Source organism: Motacilla alba, chromosome 11, assembly GCF_015832195.1.
Source record: "Motacilla alba alba isolate MOTALB_02 chromosome 11, Motacilla_alba_V1.0_pri, whole genome shotgun sequence".
Classification (NCBI taxonomy): Eukaryota; Metazoa; Chordata; class Aves; order Passeriformes; family Motacillidae; genus Motacilla; species Motacilla alba.
In genome coordinates, this window is record NC_052026.1 from 17,155,746 (window position 1) to 17,182,929 (window position 27,184).

Consider the following 27,184-nt stretch of genomic DNA (forward strand, 5'->3'; position numbering starts at 1 on the left):
TCTCTGGTCACTCTTCCTCCCATGCATTAGATGGGGAAGAAGGGTTTGCAGCTGGAGTTGGGATGAGATGTGGGATGTGCTAGCTCCAAGGAGTACAGACCTTTCAGGCACCCTTTGGGATGCCTCACCATCAAATTCAAGGTGGAGATCTTTGCCAGATTTGATGTTGAGAAGAAATTTTCCCACTGGTTGGGTTTGTAGGGACCCCTATTACTACTACTTCTACTACTATTATCATTATTATTTTTATTATTATCATCATCATTATTACATTCTTTTCTGTCTAGTGTGGAGAAAAATTTCCACATGAATATCTGGGGTTTTTTTACAAATTCCCTTTCAGAGCCCAATATTTGTTTTTCACTCTTATTGTGGACTCTTACAGCTGGGGCATTGTGTTTATACTGCACATTAAATTTGTCATAAACAGGTAAAAATTTGATGGCTCTGGTGGAAATGGCTGCAGTATAAACACCTCTGAGTTAGACTTTTGTGCTGACCTGGGGCTGATTTCAGGCCTTTCAAACCACTGTTCTTAGAGGGGAAGGTGCACTTGCATCATAATAAGTCTCAGACATCAGGGCAGAAAATAATCAATTCATCTTTTCCCACAAAAGTGAGAAATGGTCATGGAATCGTAAAATCTCAAACATAGCTTTATGTTAAGAAAAATTCGTATTTTTAGGCCTGATGTAAAAATACCAGAAACTGGTCCAAAAATGACCTGAACAGCAGGTAACTTTTCAGTAGGAGCCATTAAGATAGAGTTTCATCACCAAAGCAGAAGTCTCAAAGTGACTTTGCCTCTTTGTCACCTGCAGTGTTGTCTGCCTCTGTGTTTTGGCGTGACTTACTCAAAAATACACTGGAAGGGAACTTCAACCATTAGTGTTTCTGAGTGTTGGAAGGAGGGAGAAAAAAGAGGTGAAACAGGTTTTTACTTCGAAATTTCTCCGTTCCCCAAAGGGTTTGGAAAGCAACACTTTATCTGCAAAAATGCTGATTTCCTATTTCATAACTCGTGGCAATTTTTTCTCAATTAAAATAAAAAAAACAATGATTGTGGAGTTAAGTCAAAATCTCACTGCCCAGTAATCTGCAAACCAGCACTGCTCAACCCACAGCAATAGGGCAGCAAACATTTATTTCCTCAGGGACATTATTAAACACCCTGCATATTTATGATCTCAAAATTGGAGAAGGTCCAGATTTCTAAGGCCACTTTCTCCCTTCCTCTTCCTGAGCTGTAATTCAGACCAGAATATAAATTTTTGACTTAATGTTTCTGCGGAAATCAGCAATATGAAACTGCTAGAAACAAAAGAACGCCGAACAGCGGAGGGAAGAAATGGCTTGGCAAGATTGTCAGCCTTAAAGGGCAAGATTAATTTATAATCCCTCAGATTCTGGTGTGCAAACACAAATTTGCAAAGTGTGTAGCTTATAACTGACATTGTGTGGCTCTGCAGGTTGGTAAATGTTACCGTCACTAATGGGAGGCTGCCATGAAATCGGATTTTTAGGGGTTTTGTTCTCATGGCAAAATAAGGTGATAGTAACAAGGAGTTGCCATACACTCATGGGTGTGTGTATATACAGAAATCGGAATTTGGGAAGTGGACTAATTCCAGCTGTGTGACACAGCAGTATTCTGGGCAGGATATTCTGATATTTTCATGCAGAGATTTTGCCCTTGATTTAAAATCCTGGGAAAGGAAGGGTTTGAAAGAGAATTGGTGGGGGGGGGGGGGGGGGGGGGGGAAACCCAACCTGAAAGTAGTGTGTAATGACTTCACAATGACCAATAAAACATTGTGTGATGGCTCTCTGGTATGGTAAGGGTTGTGAAATAAGAATGCTTCTTGGCAATCAATACAATACTCTTTTTTTTTTTTGCAAGTTTGTAGCTGTTCTATCAATTTAACAAAAAAGAAGAAATGGCATTAAATGAAATGTCGAATTCTAGGCATGGAGTGAATTCAGTGATGGAATAACAGAAACTTTAAGTAGTGAAATTGAAGACACTAAAGATAAGATAGGAACTGGCCAAGAACATGAATAGCTTTTCCAGGGTTTAACACAAAAATTGCACAGTGTCTTGTGAATGATTGAAATCATATTTTATCGTTACATTTTATTGGCAGGGAACATAGCTCAGCATTAGTTGAAAGACTGAAATGACTTATGTGGTTTTAGGATGAGTTTAAAAGATTTTACAACGTGGCCCATTGCTTGTTTCCTGCCATGCAGGTCATCAGAAGTGAAGGGACAGAGGGAGTAAAGTTTCGCCTCTCTGGGAAGGGAGTAGATCAAGACCCAAAAGGAATTTTTAGAATCAATGAGATGAACGGGGACGTCTCAGTGACCCGAACCCTTGATCGAGAAGCAATTGCCAATTACGAGGTGAGTACTCAGAGAGATAACATCTCTGCCTCTGTGTTGATAGCATGCATTTTCTGAATGTGCATTTGCTCCTGAAAGATCTGCAGTTAAATTGAAGACTCAATTGCAGCCGCTGTGCTATGAAATTTCAAGTAGAACCGTTGGAAATGGTAAATGTGTTTGTCTTTCACGCAATTGAAATTTGTCTGCTTTCTGCATGGACTTTTTGTCATTTATCTTCAGTGGAAATGCTGTCTGAACATTGTGTGTGCATTTGATTTCTGAATAGAACATTTTGTTTGGACAAAGGAAGATCTTTTGGGGAAGTTGTCACTATGGTACTACAGAATTATACATTTTTATTTTTATTGTCAACTGGTCAATGGAAACTACCATTGAACTCCATTTTTAGTAATAGGTGTCTTTAATAGAGATAAAGAAGATTCTGATGATACGAAAATGCTACATATGAAATGTACATCAGTTACAAAGGTCTTGCTAAAGATTCTTTTCCTTGTCAATAGAAATGTTTCTCTCCATTGAATACCCAACAAGTGATATCTGAAACCTGCAAAACAAGTGCGCCACCTTGTCCCAAAATGCATAAAATAAACAGAGGACCTGTCAATTCATGTTTTCCATCCAGCTCTGGGAACGTACACTCACAGAACTTGACCCTGGCCATGCTTATCCAGAGGATCAGCAGAATTCCAAGGGCTCAGTGGTTGGTGCATGCTGCCTTTTGTGTCCCCCCACAGGGATTATCTCCACCTCTGGCAGAGGGAGCACAAGGTGCCCTGCCCCCTGTGGGACACAGGCTTGGGGACAGTCCTGGCTGCCATCCCTGACCCCTCATTTTCATTTCCTGCAGTGTAACAATCACCACTTGTACCTCCGGTGCTGTTTCCTTCCTCCTCTGGGAGACTTTCCCAGTTTGGTGATGGGTCCTACTGCTCAACCAGCACTGCTAAAATTTACCATATGCTGGTTTTCAACATGTAAACATCTCCTTCGTATCTGGGTCTGCAGTGAAATGTGTGTTAAGCACTTGCACAGGATTTATGGGAGTTGCTGACGTCCTCCTTGCGAGAAAAACATTGCAGTTTCTCTTTTTAACGTTGTTCCTTGTCTTCATTTGCCAGCTGTTTCTTATTTTATCAGTGGATTTCCACCTTAATGCGTTGAGTATAAACCTTGAATATTTTTTCTCCTGGAAAGTCATAGTAGACTTTTCAACTTAATGCAGCAAACCACAAATGGTCCTCATATCTGATCTGGCAAAAGGCACACTTAAATTAAGACAAACCCATTTCCCTAGAGGAGGCTCTTTGAAGCAATGTAAGTTATGCACAAAAAAAATGTCATACAGCAGGTGAGCAATGAGCAATGTGAATGAGAGTCTGTGGTGCTTCCTGAGTTGTTATCCAGCACTCTGCTCAGTAGCTCACCCCCATCCTGCAGCAAAAAATGGGGTTGGAATCTTCTGAAGGAGAACCTCAGCCTGATTACTCTGTCTCAAATCCAGAATATTATTTCTCAATAAAGATGTGGCATGGAGTCAGGAAGACAACAGGATTTTCTTCCTGATTTCCTTGGTACACTGAAAGGTGAATAACCTGAAATATCCTTGAATTTCTCTCAAAAAAGTCTTCTCTGGTTTTGTTTGAGCTTCCCCTTGCCCTGCACCGTGGTTCTGAAAGGAAATATTCAAAGCAAAATGCAAACGAGTAAAGAAGAGATCATTGTGAATAAATAAAAGTTCTTTGCAAACTATCAGAATGTCAAGTGTGTAATCATAGGTGGGAGAAGGATGAAAAGATAAAATCTGTTTGAGTCCTTCAGCTACGCCCAGGGATGCCTGAACACTGATTTATTTCCTCCAAATATTTTAAATTAGCTAAGAATATTTAATCTGTTAATTTTTTTTTTCACTGAACGTTTGAAAATTTGGGTCTGCTGCCCTCTTTCTCCTGGAGGAATGTTGAAAAACTTGTAGGAGTTCTTCTCTGGATTCATAACTAGAAGACATGATTAAATTAGAGAGTATTAAACTCTACACAGACAACTTTGTCCATTGTTTGTGTTAATCCCTTCTTTCTACAGTTTAAGTATTTTATTTCTAGTAAAAGTTAGAAAATATTTCAAAATAGAGTGAAAACATCTGTCTAAGGGTCAGGGCCTGCCATTCTTTTCAGTGGAGCCCATTTGTGTGGAAGTTGTGTTTAAAATTTGTTTTTAACGAAGGAACTCAAAGTGGCAAGAGGAATGTAAGGCAGCTCATATTAATGACACCACCCTCACCCTCTGAAATAAACTTATTAATCCACTTGGTTTACGAGTTTATTTCTCATGGAACTTTGTGGTTTGTGTTCTAAAACTCCAAGGGATGTCAGTCAGCTTCAGTTTGAAGTGAAAGCTGCTTGTGAAGAGGAGCAGGAGGATTTGGGGATGATGTTATGCCCAGCAAAGACAGACTGTGTTAGAAAATTGTGTACCAACTCCTTTTTCCTCCTGGAGAGGTTTGTTAAAGAGCATCCTGATAGGAATTTTGCAGGTCAGAGTACATCCATGGATTTACATGGAATGGTTTTACTTTGGGGCTTGCTGGAGCTTGTTGACAAAACTGCTAAATGATGCTCTGAAGAGGGGCTTAAGCAGGCTCTGGGCACGTTGTGGAATTGCTTCTGGGCTGGTGAGATAAGAGGGAGCCTAGAGCCCCTATTTAGTGGGAGCAAAAGGTGTTGCATTGTATAAATATGCTCTCAAGTATATTTGGTTTTCTCTGGAGATTTGAATAAATCAGGCTAAGTCAGAAATTTCAGACAATGGCAAATAGTTTATTTATTTGCTATTGGAAAATGCAGATGTGGAAAAACAGATGAAGGAGATTGGTGAGAAGATTTAAGATGGATTTTCTAACTCAAATCAGTGAGGTGCACACCATCCAAAATCTGCCCATAATTTATAGAAATTCAGAGTCCACTTCAGACCCATAGTCTTTTCTAATTCCAGTAGAGCAGAAATATTAGTGACGTTTCAGTTCTTTCCTTGAGAAAAAAAAAAAAAAAATCAAGTGCTTCAGTAAAGAGATGTGATAACGGAGCAAAAGGATTGCAGTCAGGCTGGAAGGCTACTTGTGCTCAGTGTTGATAAAACCCCAATGAATTGGGAAACAAAGGGTCAAACAGAGGGGCAGTGAAAATAGAAGTCTGAAGACCAGTGATTATGGGGTAATCTGTTATTTAAAACCCCTGGGTTCATTATCAAAACCTCACATTGACCAGGGTAATGCATTCGTAGGCAGAATGCAAGGAAAAGCAGGAAGAGTTGTAGAGGTTGATTGCCACTGCCGAGAAGACAAAAAGTTTCCAAGTTACAAGAGCTCTGTTGTGTTCTTTACTCCGAGTTAGGTGGGTGCAGAAGAACTGGCAAAAATATTCCAGTTTTTTTACTGCTCGTGCATGAGATTTGGGCTTAGGCATTCCTTGGGTACCGGAAAAATCCTCCAGTTGCAATAGCTCATTTCCCATCACTTCCCTCTGCTCAGAATCCCTGCAGCAGTGAAATCCTGTCCTGCAGCCTCTAAAGCATCAGTGGCAAAGAGCCATCGGGGTGTTCCAGCCGGGACTCAAGCTTTTAAAAGGGTGTTGCCATAGTTGAAAGGCAACAAATGTCTGTGGAAATGAAATAATCAGAAGGTGATCCTCTGCAAGCATGAAATGAAGCAGCTTGATAAAACTGTGTGCAAATTAGAGCTGTGACCAAATTTACCTAGGCAATTTGAACTGCTAATGAAGAGTTAGTTTTAATTATTTTTTAAGTAAAGAGCTTTATTTGCTTTAAAAAAAATCCTTAACAATCAGAGGTGTGAAATCAGCCCTCAGCTTTTTTCATAATGGCAGATGACACTTCTGTGAAAGGATGCCTTGCAACTGGTAGTGACAGACTGAGATATTTAGAAAACTTATGTTAACAGGGCTGAAAAGCAAAGTGGGAGTGTGTAGTTCTATGAAGAATTGTTTCTGTATGTTGGCTGACATGTGGGCTGAGAGGAGGGTAAGGATTTCAGACCCATCAACAGCTCTGTGCCGTGAGCTGCCTCACTTTAGGCACACGGGACTGAGTCACACGTTGAGGGTGAGGCTGCTGCCCCAATGGGCTCAATTTCCCTGTTTAATAAGGAACAAACAATGGAAATGCTTCACAATGATGAGGAAAACTAGCTTGGTCAGGTGCTGAGGAGCATTTTGTGGGAAAGATTTGTGAGTGCTTTACTGCATTTTTGCAGATAAGGGAAGTGTTACTGTAGCAAAACCCTGGAAGTGAATGGCTGTAATTTATCCTGTGCAGGACAAGGAATTTCTTGTCTGTGTAAGTCCATTTTAGTGCAGCCACATCCTTTTTGGAATGATTTATCATCCCCTGATGCTGAATCTCTGCTGATGCTGGCTGGAGATCTATGGACAGCACACAGAAACATGCTGCTCCTTCAAAAGGAAAATCACACATTTGCTTCTAGCTTAAAGAAAAATGTAAAAATGTATTTTATTCCTGGTTATCTGCACAGACAGATTTGTCTGGAGTGGAACTGATCTGCTCTGTTCTGAGCTGAAACCAGCTGATGGAGAGTGTCAGACCCCAGTCATCTCCTACTAATATCCCAAAAAAAGGAAGGCACTCAGTCTTTCATGGCGAGAAGTTTGGTTTTGTAGAGATGTAAATTGCAGTAAAATGTGCTCGATTTAATTAAGGAATCATTAATACACACACCAAGCCTGTTAAAATACTGGTGATTTCAAATTGCATCTGTTACATCAAAAAATCATGGAGTCATGGCAGAGTTCAAAGTTTCAGGGAGGAATCCTGACTATTTAGCAAGGGGAAATGAAAGAAAATTTTCCTGTAAAAAGAAAAAAGAGTTCTTGTGGAAGTAGAAAATAAAATTATTAATCAGATAGAGAATTATTTATATACATGAGCTGCAGTCAGATCAACTGAAATACAGCTGAATATTCTGTCAGGGGAAAAGAACTCTGTAGCCTGTGTTGCATGTTATAGGTGGGGAGTGCAGGAGATAACTGTTTTTTCCTTCATATTGCTGAGTTTACATAGATATTCATCGATGTGCTTGCATGTTGGGGCTCCAGGTAAATTCACAGAGGACTCTTGAGAACAAAAAAAACCTGGAGGCAGAAACAAACCCAGCAGAAGGAAAAGTCTGGATCCTCCAGTGTGATCCACATGGGCAGACTCCTGAATTCATGGGAAACTTTCTGGCATTGATTGTTTACCAAGGTCAAAGCCAAGGTGATCACCAGAACTGTGGGCATAAATCAAATATTTGAGCATATAAATTTTGAGTGGAGCCACATTTCTTAAAACTATGACTTAAAGAATTGCCTGTGCAGCCAGGATGGAAATGGGATTGCCAGCTACTGGAAATATTTCTCTTCCCAAGTTGGTTTATGGCATAAAGAGAAAATCTGACAAGAAGGGAAGCTAAAATTCATGTCATTGTTACTTATTTTGTCTCGGGGGAACAAAATATTCTATATGAACTCTGTAATTTACCATATCTTGTTCATTTTTACTGGCAATATTCTGTTCAATAAATACTGTATGTAAATCAATACCTCCTAATGTTATGAGATATCAGCGGGGAGCTGTGATTCCTTTCAGAAGGCAGTAACATCCTCATTTTATTTCTGGGAAAGCCTGCAAAAGTCAACAGTTGGTTTTGTTGGAGGGCATTTGCTTTATTCTGAGCTCTGACTGCTTGCCTGGCTTTGCCACCCCTGCTGTTCAACAGCCCTGGCGTGTCATTTGCAGCAGGGATAGAGAGGAATTCTGTAAAAAGGAGAAATCAGCAAAGCTTTGTTTATAACCTATAACTGTCAAGGCAGTGGGCTTGGATTTCCATCCTAGAAATAACAAAGTCTCCAAAGACCAGGAAAAATGAGCATTTTCTTATTGAGGAGTGGGAGAGTGGAAATGCAGAGCAGTAGGAACTATGGGAAAAATGTGAGCTTATTGAGACAGTAACAAATGACATTAAATTTATTTGCATGGTGGTTAAGTTTTGTAGGTTTTTGTCTGTTGTTTTGTTGGTTTGGGTATTTTTAAAAATTATTTTTTAATAGAACACTCCAGAAAGAATAATGATGTGTTCAGTAAAACACAAGGAGATTAATAACATTTTTGTCATATTATGTTAATTGCCTATGAAACCACTTTTGTTATTATATATTAATTGCATTTTAAGGCATTTAAAAGTCATCATGATACTTTGCTGTTTTTGTTACTATATATTAATTGCATTTTAAGGCATTTAAAAGCCAACATAATGCTTCTTTTCTGTTTTGCATGATTGGGTTGTTTGTTTATTTTCTCTGTTTGTATTAAAATAACCCTTAAAATACCTTGCTGAGGCCTCACTGTTCTGCATACAACAACAATATCCAGGAAAACACTTTGCCCTTTCCTTAGAAATTGTGTTTTCCTGCAGGAAAGGGAGGAATCTTAGGAGTTCAGGGGAAAGATTGAAACCTCTTTTTTCTGGTTGGTGTTTTTCCTACTTGGGTAGGACATCTTTATCTGCTCATAAGCATTTCTCGAACCAGCCTGACACACAGCCAACCATGGGTTAAACAGAAATTATTATTCTTGTCTTCATGAATGGCAAGGAGGATTTTTTTCATATCTTATTTGGTGTACATTTTTGTTGGTTTGCTTTTCTGGAAAACTGCACAAGTTCTGAGTTTCCTGATCCTTTGCTAGAGAGTGCAGAAATGTTGCGGTGGGAATTTTGGCACAGAGCACCTGTCCTGTAGCTCAAGACAAAGTCTTGAAGGTCTGGTCTTGCTTGCTAATTTAATGATAAGTTTTTAGTCATCCATCAGTAACTTTCAGAATGTAATACAGACATTTTTGAAGTTTGGTTGCTCACACCTCCACATTTCTTGATCCTCACAACACAGAAACAATTCTGTCTTATTCAGATATTTATTCAAAATTCAGAATCTTCATGTTCTAATTGCTGCCAAGACCTTGATTTCATGGCTATGTTCTGAAGCTGGAAATGTGGGTCCATGACTATCTATAGCTTCTGTTTCTAAACAAGACAGGAGTGGTCTGTGATAATTTTTTCTTTTCTTTTTTTACTTTTTTAAGAACTGACACAATGAATTCATTATATTTTTGTCAATAATTCCTTGTGTACAGCAAGAGGAGCTGCTGCCTCCTTTCTGACCTATTGTTCTTTATGGACCTGAAGAAAATCCTATTACCTGTCTTATCCTTCCCTGCCATCTTTTCATTTTCCACCTTCTTGCTTTTTTCCCCTTGCATTTTTGACTTCATTAATAACATTTTACTCCCCATCTTTCTTGATGTTTTATGCCATTCACTTCCACTTTTTCTACACTCTGTATTTCCTCTTTCACACCCTGACCTATTTTCTGCTCTTTATAAATCAAGTTGCAAGGGAAACACACAACCATCATCTGAGCATAAATTTGTTTGGTTTTTGTGTGGAACCTTTCCACTGTCTTTGCAAAAGCTCTGCTGCTTTATCCATTCTGATCAGCCGTGCCCATAAATAAATCCCTTTAGAAGCCTCTGTTCCAGAAATCTTTGACTTTTCATTGCTTACTACAGGACTTAGACATTTCTGCAATTTTTGTGAAATAGCCCAGGTTGTAAATATCTGGTGCTAAGAAAATTTCGGTGGAAAATTGATTTTTGTTGCCATGTTAATACCTTTCAGTCTGTATATCCCCTCCATCATCTTATGGGTATTAATTGAAGAAGTGTATGATTATCTGGAAATTGCTGGCATTTAGTTTATTCTAGTAATTCTAATACCTGGTTCTGTCAGCTCTGTAATTGTGGTCTGCTCAAAAGTGAGCATAGAACATCTGATGCAATAATTATTTCTGTGGTTTCAGAACTAAACTGGGAGTTTAATGCTTGATCTCTGTAGAATTATTGTAGGACAATGGGTCATAATTTTAAAGCTGTATCTGCATGTGTTTGGGGCATAAGCACTAACCAGGTTTTTAATTTTAATGCGGAGGTAAATTTTAATTTAATATTATATTCTTGCAAAATTTTATGAAAAAAATATGTATAAGATTAAGAAATAGGGATGCTTCAAGCATTTGTGGACTCAGTGAGTTACTGTAACATCATTAGAGGGAATTAGGCTACAAGTGAGAAAATTGAAATATCTTTGCCTAGTTGAATGTGCAGTCATCTTCAAAATCCAATCTTGTGGTATCTGTTCTTTTATACACCAAGCTTTAGGAGTCCTTATATTATTCAGCATTTTCATAGGACCCCAAACACAGCCTGTTCATTGTTAAGTATTTTTAACATGTCACTAAGATATTTTGAGGAAAAATGACACTGTGCATCATGGGGGTCTCCATTATTGAAATGATACAAAAATTACTGTGTGCTGGAAAAAGAAATTTAAGAATAGCAGAAGATTGGAGTCTAGGATCCAACTGGCCAGGTGCTCTCCAAAGTTTTTGGTTGCTGTAATTTAAGTCCACTGCAGGGAGTCATCTGCATCCCAGCCCACGGGTGAGGCAGATGACCACCTGTGGGTGGGTGACAGTGGCATTCCATGGTTTGGTCTGTGGAAATGAAATCAGAACCCTTGGTGGGTTGTCTCTCCCACACCCCAGGATCTGTCAGCTCTTGCCACACTGCTGGAATTAATGCAGCTCTGTGCCTTGGGGGCACCACTGGGCCCTGCAGCTGCAGCTCAGCTCACAGATGCTGCAGGAGCAGAAATAAACCCCATTTTCCCGTGGTGTCACAGGTGAACAGGTGTTTGCAAGAAATAAAATGATTTTTTAATATAGTTCTGACTGATGCATTCACCAAGCAAGCAATATGAGATTAACTTACATACTTGTCCATTTGAAGAACACATAGCTGCACATCACTCTGCTGCACGTGTGTGTGTTCCAGATGCCTTGTCACTATTTTTTGAATAAATACCTCCAAATATGCCTAAAATATATGTCACTGCACAAACACAAATGTAGGATTTCATAAACCCTAAGTGCATCCTTCTGACCTGGTTTCTGGGGGGGATTTTTTGATTCACAACATTTGAAATCTGGAATTCTTTTTGGTAGTTAGATAATTAATTCTTTAAAATGAAAATAGGACAGCACTCAATGGGTGGAAGTTCAGAAAAATCACTAACTGTGATGAAACTCATAAAAATGTAAGTTTGCAACGCTGCACGCTGCAAGCAGAGCAGTGAGAATTCCTCTTTTTTCCTTTATTAGTTGTTTTTTATGGAAACATTCATGGAAACAGATGATTCTTCTGTGTTCACATTTTTCTTTCTTTAGATCTACTTCACTGCATAAGAGCAAACGAGTGAGAGAGTTTGAGGGAACTAAAGTTATAAATATTTAGAGAACACTGCATGAAGAGACTTCTAATATTATGGAAAATTTTACTTTGCCTTGATTTTATTTGCATGTAAATGATAAAAGCCTTGCTGCACTTATCCTTGTTTACTCAGGTCATAACTAATTATTTCTTAATTAGACAAATTCCTTAAAATTAAGCTACATTTATGTAAGTGTCTTGGCTTATTTTTCCTCTTCTAGTAGCTCATTAACAGGAGACGTGACTTTAGTTTAGGAACTTTCAAGAGATAATTTGCTGATATGAGTTCATGTAGAACACCATATGTTTAGACTCATGTGGTGGATCTTTTTGTTTTGAGGGGTTTTGCACTTTTTCTGCAGGTCCCAGTAGCTGCTGGCAAAGCCTCTTGTGCAGGTGTGAGGCTGGAAGCTTTCAAGGACAGTCACTGGAATCCTGGCCCTTTGAGGTTACCCCATAAGGACATTGTTTTCCTCTGATTTTTGCAATCTTCAAAACATTTTGTCCAAACATTTCTTTTTTTGTCTGCCAGGGCTGGGAAATGCTCTACTTCAAACTCTTCTCAAGTCCAACACTAAAACATAAAAGAACATCAGAGTCCAGTTGGGACTGAAGGCTTCTGAGTGGGAAAGGGGGGGAAATACTGGGGAAGGTGGTGTGGAACCAGAAAACCTCCATCTGAAATGGTTCTGTGCATGGGAAAGCTGAAGAAATACAAATTATTTCTTCTAGTTTTGCTATTAACAAGTGTGATGTGCTGTACCCTGCTCTCCAGCTGCATCTGCAGTCTAAATTTGCAAAGCACAGACAGTTCATCTTTGCAGAATTCTTCACAACCTCTGTTCTTGACATTATTCTTAATATTTATTTTACATGCTGGCAATTCAGATATCTGAATGTAAAGAACTGAAAATACCTATTATCTAGTTAAGGCTCTGTTATTATATATATTTTTTAAATGTATTATATCTCCATAAAAGACAGGTGATCTGTGTTCATACAGAGTACAGATTTTGTTTGTGGATGGGAACAAATAAAGCAATGTACTACAGTCATATTTCAGTTAGATTCTGAAGATTTAATAGAGTAATAATAATGTAAAATAACAGGATTAGATTTACTATTTAGAAATTACTAAGAGGGAGGAAAATCATGACAGTTTTAAACTACCAATTTTTCTTGTTGTCTAAAACAACCTGTAAAAAACTTCCATTTTTTCCTTGATGCTAAGGAAACATAGTGGAGAGGACAAAAAAATGGATAAAAAAATTGTTCTAAAAATAACATATCTTGCCCAAATGCTATGAAACTTTATTGTATTTTCTATTTTCCCCTCTAAAGAGGACATTTGCTGTGGCAGAATACCTTACTCTCTTTCCCAGTTCTCATGAAATTCTAGTTTGCCTGCGATTAGTGTGATGTTCCCTCCCTCAGGGAGGGCCTGATTTTCCTCAGGGATTTCAGGTGTGAAGCCCTTCATCCCAGAAACTGGAGCTTTTCCCTCAGAAAGAGTTGCAGTCTTTGTCAAACAAAAAATATAGAGCTTCCAACAGAAACCTGGAGAAAAACCAGTGATTTTGGTACTTGCTGGGCCTGAAGTGTTCCTAAGTTGGATCTTAGGATGCTCAGGGCTGTGCTGAGTGTGGGTGGCAATGACCTGAAGGAATTGTGGAATTGCTGTCCACAAACCCAGCAAAGATAAGCACAGCCTGTGCTGGTTCTGGCCTCAGGGGACCTGGTTCTCCAGACATGTTGCTTCCTTGTGGTGCCTCAGGTTTGAGCTTTTCTATTTTTCACATTCTGTGCTGCTTTAGTGGGTGGGTCTGAGCTTCACATCAGGGGATGCTGAGCTCTGCACAGAGCAGGGAGACAAAACAATTCCTGCTCCAGCTGGGCACCAAGGACAAATGATCCAAAGCTCAGCCCAGGAGCACAAACAGCGTGGGCTGCAGAGAGAAAAACAAGCAGGGTGGGAGTGCCTGGGCTAAAGCTGGAACGGGACAATGAACTGCAAGGTGCAAATGGAGCAGAGCTGAGCCAAGGGAGAGACCCCGGGAGCGCTCGTGCATTTTGGGACCATTTGGGTTCATCTTGGGTTCATTTTGGGACCATTTTGGTTCATCTTGGGTTCATTTTGGGACCATTTTGGCTCATCTTGGGTTCATTTTGGTTCATCTTGGGTGCAGCCCTGGCTGGGCTCTTGTGCTGCCCCAGGTGGATCCATTGAGGAGATCCTTTGAATAAATCCCTGCTTTATTCTGTAACTCCACCCAGCCTCTGTTCTAGCTCAGCCTTCTCAAGGCATCACTTGTCTCTGGAGCTTGGTGAGACACAGATGTGGCACTGCACAGTTGGGAGACTCCAACCCATGTGTGCCCCTTTATCATCTCGATAGTGCCTCACTTTGGAAGACACCCTGCATTCTGCCAGGTTCCAAATTGCAAAATTAGCAGTCCCCGTTAATTTCCAGGTACTGAGTCATCCAATGATAGTGATCTCCAGCTCCTGTTCAGCCTGTCTGCAATTGATATGTGCAATGTATTTATTAGAGATTTGCTTTAAAGGAATGCTGGTGTTTGAGGATATGCATTTAATTTCATTTCTTCCCTGGGCGCTTTGATCAGGGCTGTGCTCACTACCTCTGCCTCATGCTTTGAACTTGTAGATGCAAGCACATAAATAATTTCCCATGTCAATTCCTGGCTCATCTAGCCAGGCTGATATATGGAAGGCAAGTTGTCTCCTAAATTCCTGTCAGTGGGATTAGTGAATTGATTAGTTGAATTCTGAATTAAAATTACAATTAAAGGCAAAATTCTATCTCTTAGGCTTCTAGTCATCTGCCCAAAGTGTAGCAGTCAGATTACAGGATTTTACCAGGTTTCTGTTAAGAATAAAAACTGTTTTCAATAGCCTTTTCTATTTTTTCTATTTTTAAATCAATCTCTCAGATTATTAGCAATTACTAAAAAGAAAATATGTAATTTTTTTCAGTTCTTCAGCGTAAAGAGGGAATTCCATTGATTTTTGAAAATACTAATGATGTGATTCAGGGAACATAATTACCTACAAATGCCATCAGTAACATATAACGATTTTTTTTCCCAGTAGGTTCACCTCAAAGTATTTAAATGGCAATATGGGCATTGTATATTAAATTGCAGTTACTATTTACAGGTTATTGATATATATTTTGCTATAACAGACTCAGGACATATGTCAGGCATGAACCTTTGCATTTGGGCCAAAAGCTCTGATGACAGTGAAAATTCCTTCCTTCCCTTCCTTCCCTTCCTTCCCTTCCTTCCCTTCCTTCCCTTCCTTCCCTTCCTTCCCTTCCTTTCCTTCCTTCCTTCCTTCCTTCCTTCCTTCCTTCCTTCCTGCCTCCCTCCCTCCCTCCCTCCCTCCCTCCTTCCTCTTGGTGGAAAAGTTCTTTCTGAACATATTTTCATTATTTATTCCATCTCCATCACATAGTTTCATGATATTTTCTCTCTCCATCATCCAGCTTTCTCATTCTGGCTGTGAGCTTGCCCCGTGTTATTGGGAATGGCCACAGAACATGACTTTTAGGCCCCAGCAGGCCCTGCAAAGTGCCTGTATTTTGCTCACCTCACCCCGTGGCCATGCAGAGCACATCCCAACCCCCACAGAAGCAGTTGGAATGATTTAATATCTGCTGCTCCTCACACAGCACCAGCACTGACTCGAACTGCAGCTCTGCTGAAGGATCCTTTGCTCCTGCTGATATTATCATCTTGGTTAAGTGAGAAGCAAATGTGCTGCTAGGAGCTACTTGGGCTTAATTTTTGCTATTCAGCACCATAAATTACAGTATTTTGTGGCCACTGTAAAAGGTGTGATTTGAACCAATTATGCATTCTGCTCTAAATCCCCAAACTTTGGAGAAGCATGTAATTATGGAAAGTCATTTCCACCGGGTCAATTCTCTCTTATCTGTTCACAGAGAACACTAGGATGTGTGTGAAGTTTATAAAGCATCATTTTAAACTAGATTTATTAAAGCTGCTTGTTAATGAGAATGTTTTCCTTTTCAGAGCTCAAAACTTGCCATGTCTGAGTAGCGCAGAGAATTTCCCAGCTTCTGCACAAGGCCTTTTCTTTATTCCGAAGAGGGATGAAATGGAGGTGTTAGGACAAATGGAAAGGGAGCAGAGATTTAATAGAATTTGGAGATTAAATGTATAATTTTCAAAAATACCCACAAACAACCAATCAGCATTTATGTAACTCTACTGCCCATTGGTTTCAGTGTTAGATACTTAGGATCTCTTGGCACAAGAATTAACTCTTTAAAAGACGTGGTAGATTGTCACACAACTTTCTGTATTTTTATAGGATTTTGTGCAATTTTTTTTTTCACAGATTTTTTAGGGTTAAATAAGCAGGGAACTAAATGCTCATTTTTCCTTGGGAAGCCAGGGTGTGAATTTTACCTGTCTGTTGAGTCAGATTCGGTTGTAACTTTTTTCTAACAGTTAGGGAATCCAGAGGATTTAGATAACCATTTTTCTGAAGGTGTTAGGATCAGGTTTCTTTCTTTCTTTGTGCTGTCACCCTCTGTCTCACAGATTTGCTGCTGAAGGCAGGGCACCATTGCACTTAGGAGTAGTAAATGTTGATTTGCTCTATGAGTAATGAGACGCGGTGTCACACACGTGGCTCAGCAGTGGTGAGGTGGCAATGAACTCATGGGTGGTGTTTTAATATCTGTCTTTGGAGCTGCATAGTTACATCAGCACCCAAAATTAAACTAAGATTAGCTGTTGTCTAACTGTTTCCATTGAGACTGTGATGGATTAGGCCAAATCCTAATAATTTCAGGATTGTTCATGAGCCATGATGGAACTTTTAACATGTAAAAGGACAAAAAAATAATAGATGATTCAAACTGAACTCTACTAAAAAGCAACAGTTTATTCCATTAAGTATGGTGCTGGCTAATAGATGTGATTTCTTCTTCCATGTGTTTGATGGCATTTTAAACTAATAATTTTCATTGTTGACAAGCAATTGAAGAGAAAACTGAATGTAACATTTGGTATTTAAAAAAAAAGGGGATGCACAATTTTTAAAGAGCTTTTCTATATGGGAATGATTACAGAATGCACAGTGCAGTAAAGAATTTGGCTGGTTGCATTTGGAATCTGTGTGGCTGTGACAAGCACAGTTGTTCAGGAAGCAAAGATCTGGTGTTATGTCTGAGATACACACAACACACGAGGTGCCAGGTCCAATTAACAGTCTGATGGTGGTAAATCCATTATCCTTGGAAAGAGAGGCCACCACCAGGAGACATTAATTCAATGTGACACCGACTGGGGTGTTTATATACAGCTAATTGCAATGTCAGACATTCTGCTCTAATTGAGTTTAATTGTGGCAAAATTGGAGTTAATTAAAAGTTAATGGTATAGAGCACATCGTGTTATTATAAACTATGGGTACATGTTTCATATCCTTATTATTGTTGTTAAAATGGTGCTTTCAATTACTGTGCCTTGTATTGGCACTTTGGAAACGGGCTGTAATTGTTTTGACATCACTGAAAGTTATTGTTCTGAGGAGGCCTGAAGAAATGTGCTTGTTTTAAAAGGCTTGACCAAGTTACTTAGTTCATTATATCACAATATAAATCTCACTTGTGATGTTTCTACCCACCTTGCTAAGGAAAGAGTGGAGAGTGTTGGGAAAACAGAAGTAAAGTCTATTCCACCGTAAGAGAATGATTGTATTCTTGGTGTTGTCCATCATAATTTGAGTAAGAAAATCTCAATTTCCTCATATTTTCTGAATCCGCCTTTTTCTAATTGTGTCCAATCTCTGGCTGTTCTGTGAGCCTCTCTGATGAATCCCCTGTCTGTGAGATTTTCCCTGGGTTCTCTTTGCTTTTTTCTTTCTCTGCACCCTTTGTTCTTTACTGTTACACACCATGTTCTGTATATTCCAATTATTTATTCACTGGCAGCTCCATCTCTATCCCAACCTGTCTCAATGAAGTTTTATATCAAAACTTTTCTGCTTGACTTCTCCTCCTGGATGTCTTGCTGCCAGTTCAGAAATAGTCATTGCATTTTCCCAGGTTTCTGTCAATTTAAGCAGCCCAACCATCCTCGTGTCCATCAGCCCAACACCAGGTTGATTTTCTTGTTTTCTCTCGTGTTATCCTTCATGTGCTTGTTTGGAACTGCCCAAATATAAAAAAAATGCAATTATGTGAAATGCTTCTTTCCAAGAACCGTGGCTCCATGTACAACCCTGGCTCATCCAAGACAGGTAAAAGGTGTTCTAAACGTATTTATGAACAAAAAAATGCTGTGTTTGAAATGGCTCCTTGTGTGGGGAAAGTGATGCAGTAAAATTACTGATTTTCTTCTGTAGGCCAGCAGTTCCCTCAGCCCTTTGCTCTGTAAAGCTCAATAGGCTGGAAAAAGCAGAATGTTTCAGTAACAGCAGAGTCACTTCATTCCAAAAAAGAGGAAATTTGTCTCTGGAGCTGCCGAAAAGAAATATTCTTTATTAATCTTTTTGCTAATGTAAACTTCTATCCCTGTGGAAAACAATTAGCTCTTTATCAAGAATTGTCATTTTCAGAAAACACCAGTGAGATACACTCCTGTTTCGTTGGATGCTATCACTCAGGAGGGCAACAATCTAAAATAAGAAACAGTGGGGAAAAAAATCCCAAACCAAATAGATTTGCCAGTATTCCTAAAGATGAGAAATCCTTTTGGTGCTTAACATTAAAAACTGACCCAAAGAAGTGAGTACAGACTAAGGTGAAAACACTGTGGATGGGGAGTAGATTTATATTCAAACCTTTTTGTTTAATTTATCACAACCAGCAGGTCTGGGTTTCTTTATTTAAAGAAAGATGTTTTACTAGGTCATAGGTGCATTTAATAAGAGGAAATTCTGTCAGTGGCAGTGAAATTAATGCTGCAAATATCTTGCATCAGGAGCATGGAACACACCAGAAAGTGCTGAAATGAAGCTTGTGAGAAAGCCAAGGAAAAGGACAGTGATGATTTCTGGAATCTGGTAGTGCTTTTAAATCTGCAGGTTTGAGCTGATACTGAGGTGGATTATACTGCACAACCTCATCCAGTTTTTTAGGGAAAAAATAATTATTAATGTATTTGTTTGTATACCTGATAGGGTATAAACACGTAAGCAAAGGCACAAAGGGTAATCCAGTTTTGTGCTAACACGGTGTATACTCTAGACTTTCTTTCCCTACTCCAAAATTTACTTCAACTTTGACTTAAATGCTAAGTCATTACAGAAAAATATGCCTTTTACAAGCCATTTTCAAGAAAATATCAAGGAGTCTGAATAGGAAGAAAAGCATTCAGAGATTTTGAGTGGTGTTGGAAATAGAATATCTCTTGTTAGAGAAAGGAAAATGCTTGATATTTAATGTTCATTACAACATTGGAGAATATTAACATGACTCTGTACATTGTGAATGGAAGTAGCTGTCAAAAAGATGGAGTAATGGACCACCAAAAAATATAACAGTGAACTAAGCCATTGTGCTTTTATTGATGAAGAAGTGGAAATACTTGATAATCCTTGCAGTGGAATTCTACTGTATTAACAGGTACTTATTTTTCCTCTTTTCTTCTTCTCTCACCATCAAAACTACTTGAAACTTGTATTTTTCATGGTTATGGAAAAAAATCTATAATAACTTTTCTCAGAAAAAAAATTATGAGTGTAATTCTCTTTTGCAGTGAAATAGATATGAACATGCTCCTCATTTCAGGATTTTTCAGAATATTCATTTATTGCATTTTTCTGGCTTTAACTTCTGCCCGAGTGTGATTGTTACCAGAATAGTTTCTTGTGAGGAGGAAACAAGAATGAAAGCAGATGGGATGTGAAATATACTTAGCTGCTACGAGCTCAGGAAAACTTTAAAAACTTTCATAAATTAAATCCCCAGCTCTTTGATGTTAAGATTAAACCAGGTGGTTTACAACACGCTTGCAGTAATATCCAAGCTGCCAATAAATCCCGTATGGGAAGATCTCCAGTGAACTTCAAGGGAATGAGGCAATTTCTTGGCTCACATCCCGTGGAGCCAAGAAGAGTAGGTTGCTAAGAAGTTCCCATGTTTTGCCATCTGCTTCTGCCAGGCACTAAAAGTTTCCGTTTTGCCACATTTTGGGACTCTATGAAGTCCTGAGGCTTTTCAGCTCCACTAGCTCTACCTTCCTTTTTTCAGAGAATGCAACACCAAAGAAATTGCCATGTTTAACTTTGGAATTTGGTTTGGTTCTGTTTCTCTACTTCATTTGCAGGGATGCCTGTGGCAGGGAGGAATGTTGAATCCGACTCCATGTTCTCAGAAGGCTGATTTATTACTTTATGATACTATATTATATTAAAGAATACTATACTACACTAACTAAGGAATACAGAAAGGATACTTACTGAATGCTGAAAAGATAATAATGAAAACTCGTGACTCTTTCCAGAGCCCCGACACAGCTTGGCCCCAGTTGGCCAGAGAGTCAAAACAACTCACAGCAGAATCCAGTGAAACAATCACCTGTGGGTAAACAATCTCCAAACATAGTTCACATGAACACAACACAGGAGAAGCAAATGAGATAAGATTGTTTTCCTTTTTTTCTGAGGCTTCTCAGCTTCCCAGGAGAAAAATCCTGGGCGAAGGGATTTTTTCAGAGAATGTGAATGTCACATTTCTCTGTTTTAGTAACTTGTTTTGTAATTGGGTGGAGAGGCAATGAGCTCTCCCATGGATCATTTATGTCTCAGACTGTGAGAGAGAGTAATGGTCTCAGTGACACAGTGTGGCTCCTGCTGTGCCAGCCAGCCAGCAGCATCCTGTGCCTTGGGAAATTGTCCTTTTGCTCTTATTTGTTGGCTTTAGCAATTTTCATTTAGTTATAGCCTCAGCTACAGCAAACCTCTCCTTGCAATCTTATTATTACTCACTCAGAAGAAATGTACAGCAGCATGAAAACAAAATTGACTTTTTGAAATGGATTTGGATTTATTTTTTTTTATTTTGGTCCAACCCATTCCAAGTCCTTTGTAAGATATTAGTAATACAAATATTAATCCTTGAACTGAATTTGTTTTTTTGTTTTTGTTTTTTTTCTGTCTGTTTTTTGTTTTTTTTTTCTTCCAAAGGAGAAGTAATTAAGAACAGATGAAAGAATTTTCTATAGTATACATTATGTTGGTTTTAGGTAGCCATGCCAAATCTGGCGCTGTTTTTTTTCTGAATTCTACTCTCTTCTACTTCTCTGTGTTCAAATTTATTAAAAAAATACTCTCTGCAATCAAAGAGTTTTAGTTTTGATCCAAAGATGTTAAAATAAATTGTCCTCAGAGAATTGAGGTAGGAATAGGAAGTAAATGATCTGATAGCTTTTTTTTAGTTAAATATTTACAACAATTAGAAAGAAAACCCAACCCTCTACCCTGCCCAACACTCCCTCTCCCTGAAAAACCCCTCAAAACACCAATAGAAAATCCCAAACAAACAAAAAGCTCCAGCTTTTCTAAGGGCCTAGCTTTTCACCCTTGGGGAACAAAATTTCAATGTTATCTGTAGATGGAAGTGCATTTCCCTCTTCAAAGGAGGAGGTAGTTTCTGCAGCTGTTTTCTGTGTCCCGACCTTCAATTTCATCTGAATTAACATCCTAATATCATTAATAGAAGGTGTACAGGGAAATTGACATGGGACTTTTCTCCCACAGGCAGAACTGATGTCTGTCTGCAGAATATCAGATATTCCAAAAAGAAAATATATTCTTAGTCCAGAGAAGATGCATTGGTGCCTTCTTAAAGACAAGTTTAAATGAAAACCAAGACTTTTAAAATGCAATGTCTGAAAAATTATCCCATCCAGGAAATTCTTAAGGTTTAAATTAAGTCCAGTCCATTTGATATACTGGAGACAAGGATCAAAAGTCTGTGAAGATCCAGTTCAGCTCATTCTCACAAATTAAAAAGAAATTCCTTTTTTATTGTGTCCTAAAAGAATCTAAGTAATTTCATTAATAATTTGTCTTAGTTGTCTTTCACAGAATTGAAATTCTGTTTTGGCCTTAATCTGTCAAAAAACAAAGTTTCAAAATTCCCAAATCTTCTTCAGAAGAGAGCCTCTCTCTCTCTGCTCTGCTTTTTATCACCTACAACAGCAATTGCATGTTTCACCTTTGGAGTGGAATTCTGCACTGGCGAGTCTCAAACTAAGGCATCACATTTTTGTTTTGCCTGCAGCCTTTGAGGCAGTTGGAGACTGACATCCCAACGTTTCAACCACTGCTGAAATCCCAGGTTATAACTCTGCAGCTTGTAAGAACATAGACTTTGACAGTAATCAGCTTATTCTTTCAGCTTGGGGATTTTTTTTTGTTGTTGTTGTTGAGCTCTTGTTTGGAAGTCCTGGTGAGCTCTCTTTCTGTCTTAATCTATAATTTATTTTTTTATTTTTGCATCTTGCAAATAAACCATCCTGTGATATGAAATCACTTATTTTGTGTGTGTGCTAAGATCTGTCTCAGCCAGGATGATCCTTTGGACCAAAGCTGAGGTTCTAAGCTCATTAAGTAACCTCATTAACATGCTGAGCCTTTGTGGAAGCTGCGCATTGGAGATCTTTCCCTGGAAAGGAATTTGGTTAAAGCATAAATAAAGAGTGACTAAAGAGACTTCCACACGCTCTTGGAAGGGTGGTTGTGCCTTTGGAGAAGTGAATCAAAGTTTAAGGTGTGGATTAAGTCACTGACATGAAAAAACCCTGTGCATTCTTATTAAATGGATAGCGATAAAAAGTTGAGGCAAGTAATTTATTCTTAGAGCAACATTTTCAAATTTTTTGTCTAATGGAAAATGATAAAAGCTGTATTTAAAGCACCTAGACTCATTTTTTGTTAGGACTCACTTCATGTCCTAATTTTGTCCTTGTATTTTTAAGCAGAAAACAATGTGGGAATTTCCTGCGGGTTCTGCCTTTTCACTTTTTGTAATCTCATCAACTAATCTGAAAGCATTTGAAGTTTGGCACTTTGAGTGATTTTTTGCTTGATTTTCTTTTGAACAGTTCCTTTTTTATTTTGTTGCTGATCACTGCCACATCCTTGCATTGAAAAATATACATACATATGTATACAGTTGCAGAAACAGATGCATATTTTAAAATGGAAATTAAATAAGAAATTGCAATTTTTTTTTGTGGTCGTGTATCACATCAGCAAGGACAGCAAGGATTTTGATATACACCATAACTTCAAATGAAACCCCTGCGTGTGACAGGGTTAATGCTAAGGATTCCTAAAGTCTTAATTATGTTCACAATTGCTTCTATTTCACTTATCGCAAATCTGCTTTAGAAGGTCACCAATGTAAGACAGAATCAGAACCAAAGTTTCATGAGAAAAGACTCAGAAATGACTCTGCATCAAAAATTTGTTTATTTCTCTTAAAATTTGCTCATGTCAGCCCATTCTTGCTAATTTTTCTGCTACTAATATCATTCTTCAGGCCATTAATTTGTTCAAACTCCCATGATTTGAAGTCAGAGGATCACAGAAGATGTTGTATCCTACAGTGCCAGGAGGTGTTTCTGATTTAAACAACTAAAGGTTTTTCAACTCTTCTGCAGTCCTTATTGGGATCTCCAGTTATGTCCTCTGAATTACCAAATCATCATGGCTCATGAGGGCAGCAATTCAGCCCTAATTAATAAGAGGTAATGAGCTGAATAACTTTCCATTGGAAGAGGCTTTTATAAATGCTGTTGCCTCAGGAACAACCATGATGTGGTAAATTGTCGTTGTTGAACTCCTAAATTTTGTTATAAAAGGGACAAGAGATTTAATAATTTGTAAGAGGATGAATACCCTTGAAAAATTTTTAGAGGGATTCAATGGAACTGAAGAGGTGGCAGTCTTAATTCTCAATTGTTCTTGGTAATTTAGTGCATTGTTAAAAAGACATTCATCTTATGTGTCCTTTTAAGATTAATTGTACCTTCCTATTTTTTGTTGTTTATGACTACAGTTAATGTGTGAGCAATGAATAATCTTATCAAAGCAGGAAATACAAAATAACCTTAAAATCTTAGGTCAGGAGTTTTCAGATGGATTTTTGTATGAAATTATATACTAATATATACTTAGGACAAAAAAAAATGCCTTTTAACAAACTTTGCTTTAACTCCTTTTCCTCTAATGGTCATCTAGGGTTATTTTGAACATTTTCTTCACTGATAAAGGAAAAAAGCTGGAGGGGAGAGGAAGGTGTGAAACTTTAAATCCTTTGTCTTTAGGAGCAACATCATGGTCCTGTTGAAATAATTTCCTCCACAGAGAAAAATATCGTGAGGATGTGTCTGGTCTCACCCAGACACAGAAATGAGAGGCACACACATGTTTAGGTCATGGACATGGACCAACTCCATGTTTAGTTAAATAATGAGGACTCCAAGTGTCAGGTTCTAGCTCAATGGGAATAAATCTTTTTTACAAGAAAGGCTGAATTTAATTTGTACAATGCACTTTTGAGCTGGTTTAGCACAATGCCAGCAGCTGAACGGGTGTTTCACAGTTTAAAATGCTTTTACCAGGGCACATGGCTGGTATTGTGGAACACTGAAAGAAACAATACATCCCTCAGCCTGTTTCCCTGGCTGTCAATATAGCAACATATTTATTTCACAAAGAAAAGCAGCACCTTTTCATAATATATATTTCAAATAGAACTGAGTGCTGTTTCTTAGCAACAAGAGCTCAGGAGCTGGTGATCCTGAGATGAGCCACAACACGTGTGGGCTCCAGAACCACAGTGCTGCCATTAGCAGGGAGCTCACAGGGGAAACAAAGGCTTTCTGATGGCTAATTTCACTTGTCCCACCCCTGAAAAATACTGTCAAAAAAAACAAAACAAAAAAAAAAGAGAAACAAACCCCAACAAACCAACAAAACTTTTCCCTCTCGTTGAATAGACTAAATCAACTTGAAGTGCACACAGAACCATGTGGGATAAATGTGACCTGCCTATAAAACAGATGTGTTTTATGAATAGAACCTTGAGAAGTAATTACTCACAGCTTGTTGTAGAGAGACCTACTTTCTTTCACTCTGAAAGGAAAATGTGCTTATGTGTCAGGTTGGAACAATAGCTTTGAGTGCTGCTGATACTAAAGAAATTTAAAGAAAGTTGAGCACTTTCTGACAAGGGGTTTTTCATAGACTCCTGCTTTTGCTCTGTGGCTAATAAAGGAAAAACAGTGTTGGAGGGGGAAAAAGCACTGAAAAAGATAAACTAACCCAGTCTTGTGGCTTTCCCCGTGCAGAAATTTCCATCCTGGATCCAAATTTCACTGGTTTGTTTGTTTGTTTGTTTATTTTTGTGGGGTTCCTTACTGTTTGAATCATCAGTGGTGTTCATTTCATATAAATGTATACCAAGTATATGTAAAGGGCTTTAGGAAATGAAATATAAGTAATAGAAAGTGTCCTTCCACAGTTGGTTTTTTTTTTTTTTTTTTTTAAGAACAGAAGGATAAGTGAAATTATGTGAATTGTCTGTTTAGATCAATTGACTTTTGTGTGCCCAAAATGCCATGGGATCAGGAGACAACAATCTCAAATCTGTGCCTTGAGAACCCTGCCTGGTTCCAGTTACTGCTTGCTGCTGTGGCAAAACCATGCAAGTAAAACACACCCCTAGGCATATCCCCATGTCTTCATGGAGTTTAGGTTAGCAAACAGTTGAGAAAAAGAATACAAAAGGAGTAAAAAGGACTTTTCTTGGCTTTTATGATCTTTAGATTATAGTCCAAACATGTGACTCTTAGCTGAGAGATGAACCCATAGATGGGTAATATTAAGAGATATCAGTGTGGCTGTTCATTTTGAGTTTCATTTCCACAATTCATGTCAAAATCTTTAAAATACAGAACATAATTTTTGACCAGAAAATTATTTAATGTCTTTCAAGTCAGCCAAAAGGGAGAAGTTACCAGAATCAGGCAGTGATTTACTCTTTTACTGTCCAGGTACTTGTGATTGTTTGGATAGACCTTCAGTGTTGCTTGAGCTGAGTTTGCTGAGCATGAATATATGCTTTGAATAATCAACTAGTTCATTTTCAATGCTATCTATTAATATTTTGTAAATAATAGCTCTTCATTAATTGGACAATAATACTTGATATGGTGGTTAATACAAGATAACAGGATCCATTTGTAATTAAATAACTCCAGTGAAGAGAGAGCACTAAAAATCAAAGGGTCAACTACTAAATGTTAACAAGTAGTGCATTACACATTATACAGCAGTAATTACCATTCAGTGATACATTTATAATACAAAAAGTGTATTCACCAAAGGCATTCTTTACTGAAAACTCACAGAATTAATGGAGACAGGGAATGTCTTTTTTTTTAATAAAAATCCTAATTTTCTCTTCTTCTGTTCCGTGCACTAAACTTGTGCTAAATGCTCCCCTGATGTATTTCGCTGCAAGATGCAAAGTGCTGTCTAACGTGTGTTTTGTTTATTTGTGCAAAGCCTGTAGCTGCGAGGGGCAGTGCCATGAAATATTGAGAGCCTTGCCATCTGTTTGTGAGAAGATGTGAGGTGTGGCTGCAGTCAAGGCTGAGTGCTCTGGAGTAGGAGGGAAGATTTTATATTTACATTCCATATGGTACAAGCAAAATATGGCAAACAGAGCATTTTCAGATGGCACCCACAAGGTAAAATCCAGGCTGTCCTGCAGCCCAAGCCAGATTCCTCCCTGCTTTCAGAATTGGCAGCTTGCTGTCTCAGCTATTAATTTCTCTTAGTTTTGGAAAGACTTACAACACTGGCATTTTAGCTACTATTATCACCTTTAACAAATTCTCTGAATTTGCAAAATCCCATCAATAGGTCTAAAATTCATCAAGATTCTCAGAGGAAAAAAAAGAGCAGAAGTGACAAGAGCAGACTCAGAAACTTTCACTGGACACAGTGGCCAGAATATGGTGAAAATTGTTGGCTTATTTCTTCAAATGGAACCTGAATGGAACCATGCCATTTTTATTAATGAACTGGAGAACAACGTCACTTTGTGTTTTGCTGTTTCAACACCTCTCTGCCAAAGGGAAGAGAGAGTACAGAAGGAACGAGAACACCACCAGAATGATCATAATTTAGGGAAGGATCTGAGTGAGGCCTTCTTGTGTTGCTATCTTCCCATCCTTTAATTATTGTTATGCTTCCTTGATGTCAAGTCAGTGAATCCCACAGGCTTTTCCTAGGTGATCGTGAGATTTTGAATGTTGTGCTAGCTTTGACTCTCTGAAGCTGTGGTGAAGTGATGTGAGCTCCAAGTTCT

The 27,184-nt window shown here is 38.4% G+C and overlaps 1 protein-coding gene across 2 annotated transcripts in view; it reads left to right on the plus strand.

The window, feature by feature from the left end:
- CDH13 (cadherin 13) overlaps positions 1 to 27,184 on the plus strand; it is a 442,930-nt gene that overhangs the window by 208,437 nt on the left and 207,309 nt on the right. For both annotated transcript variants that reach the window (XM_038147938.1, XM_038147939.1), the window contains exon 5: positions 2,251 to 2,403. In XM_038147938.1, the coding sequence (XP_038003866.1) occupies positions 2,251 to 2,403 (153 nt within the window). The remainder of the gene's footprint in view (positions 1 to 2,250; positions 2,404 to 27,184) is intronic.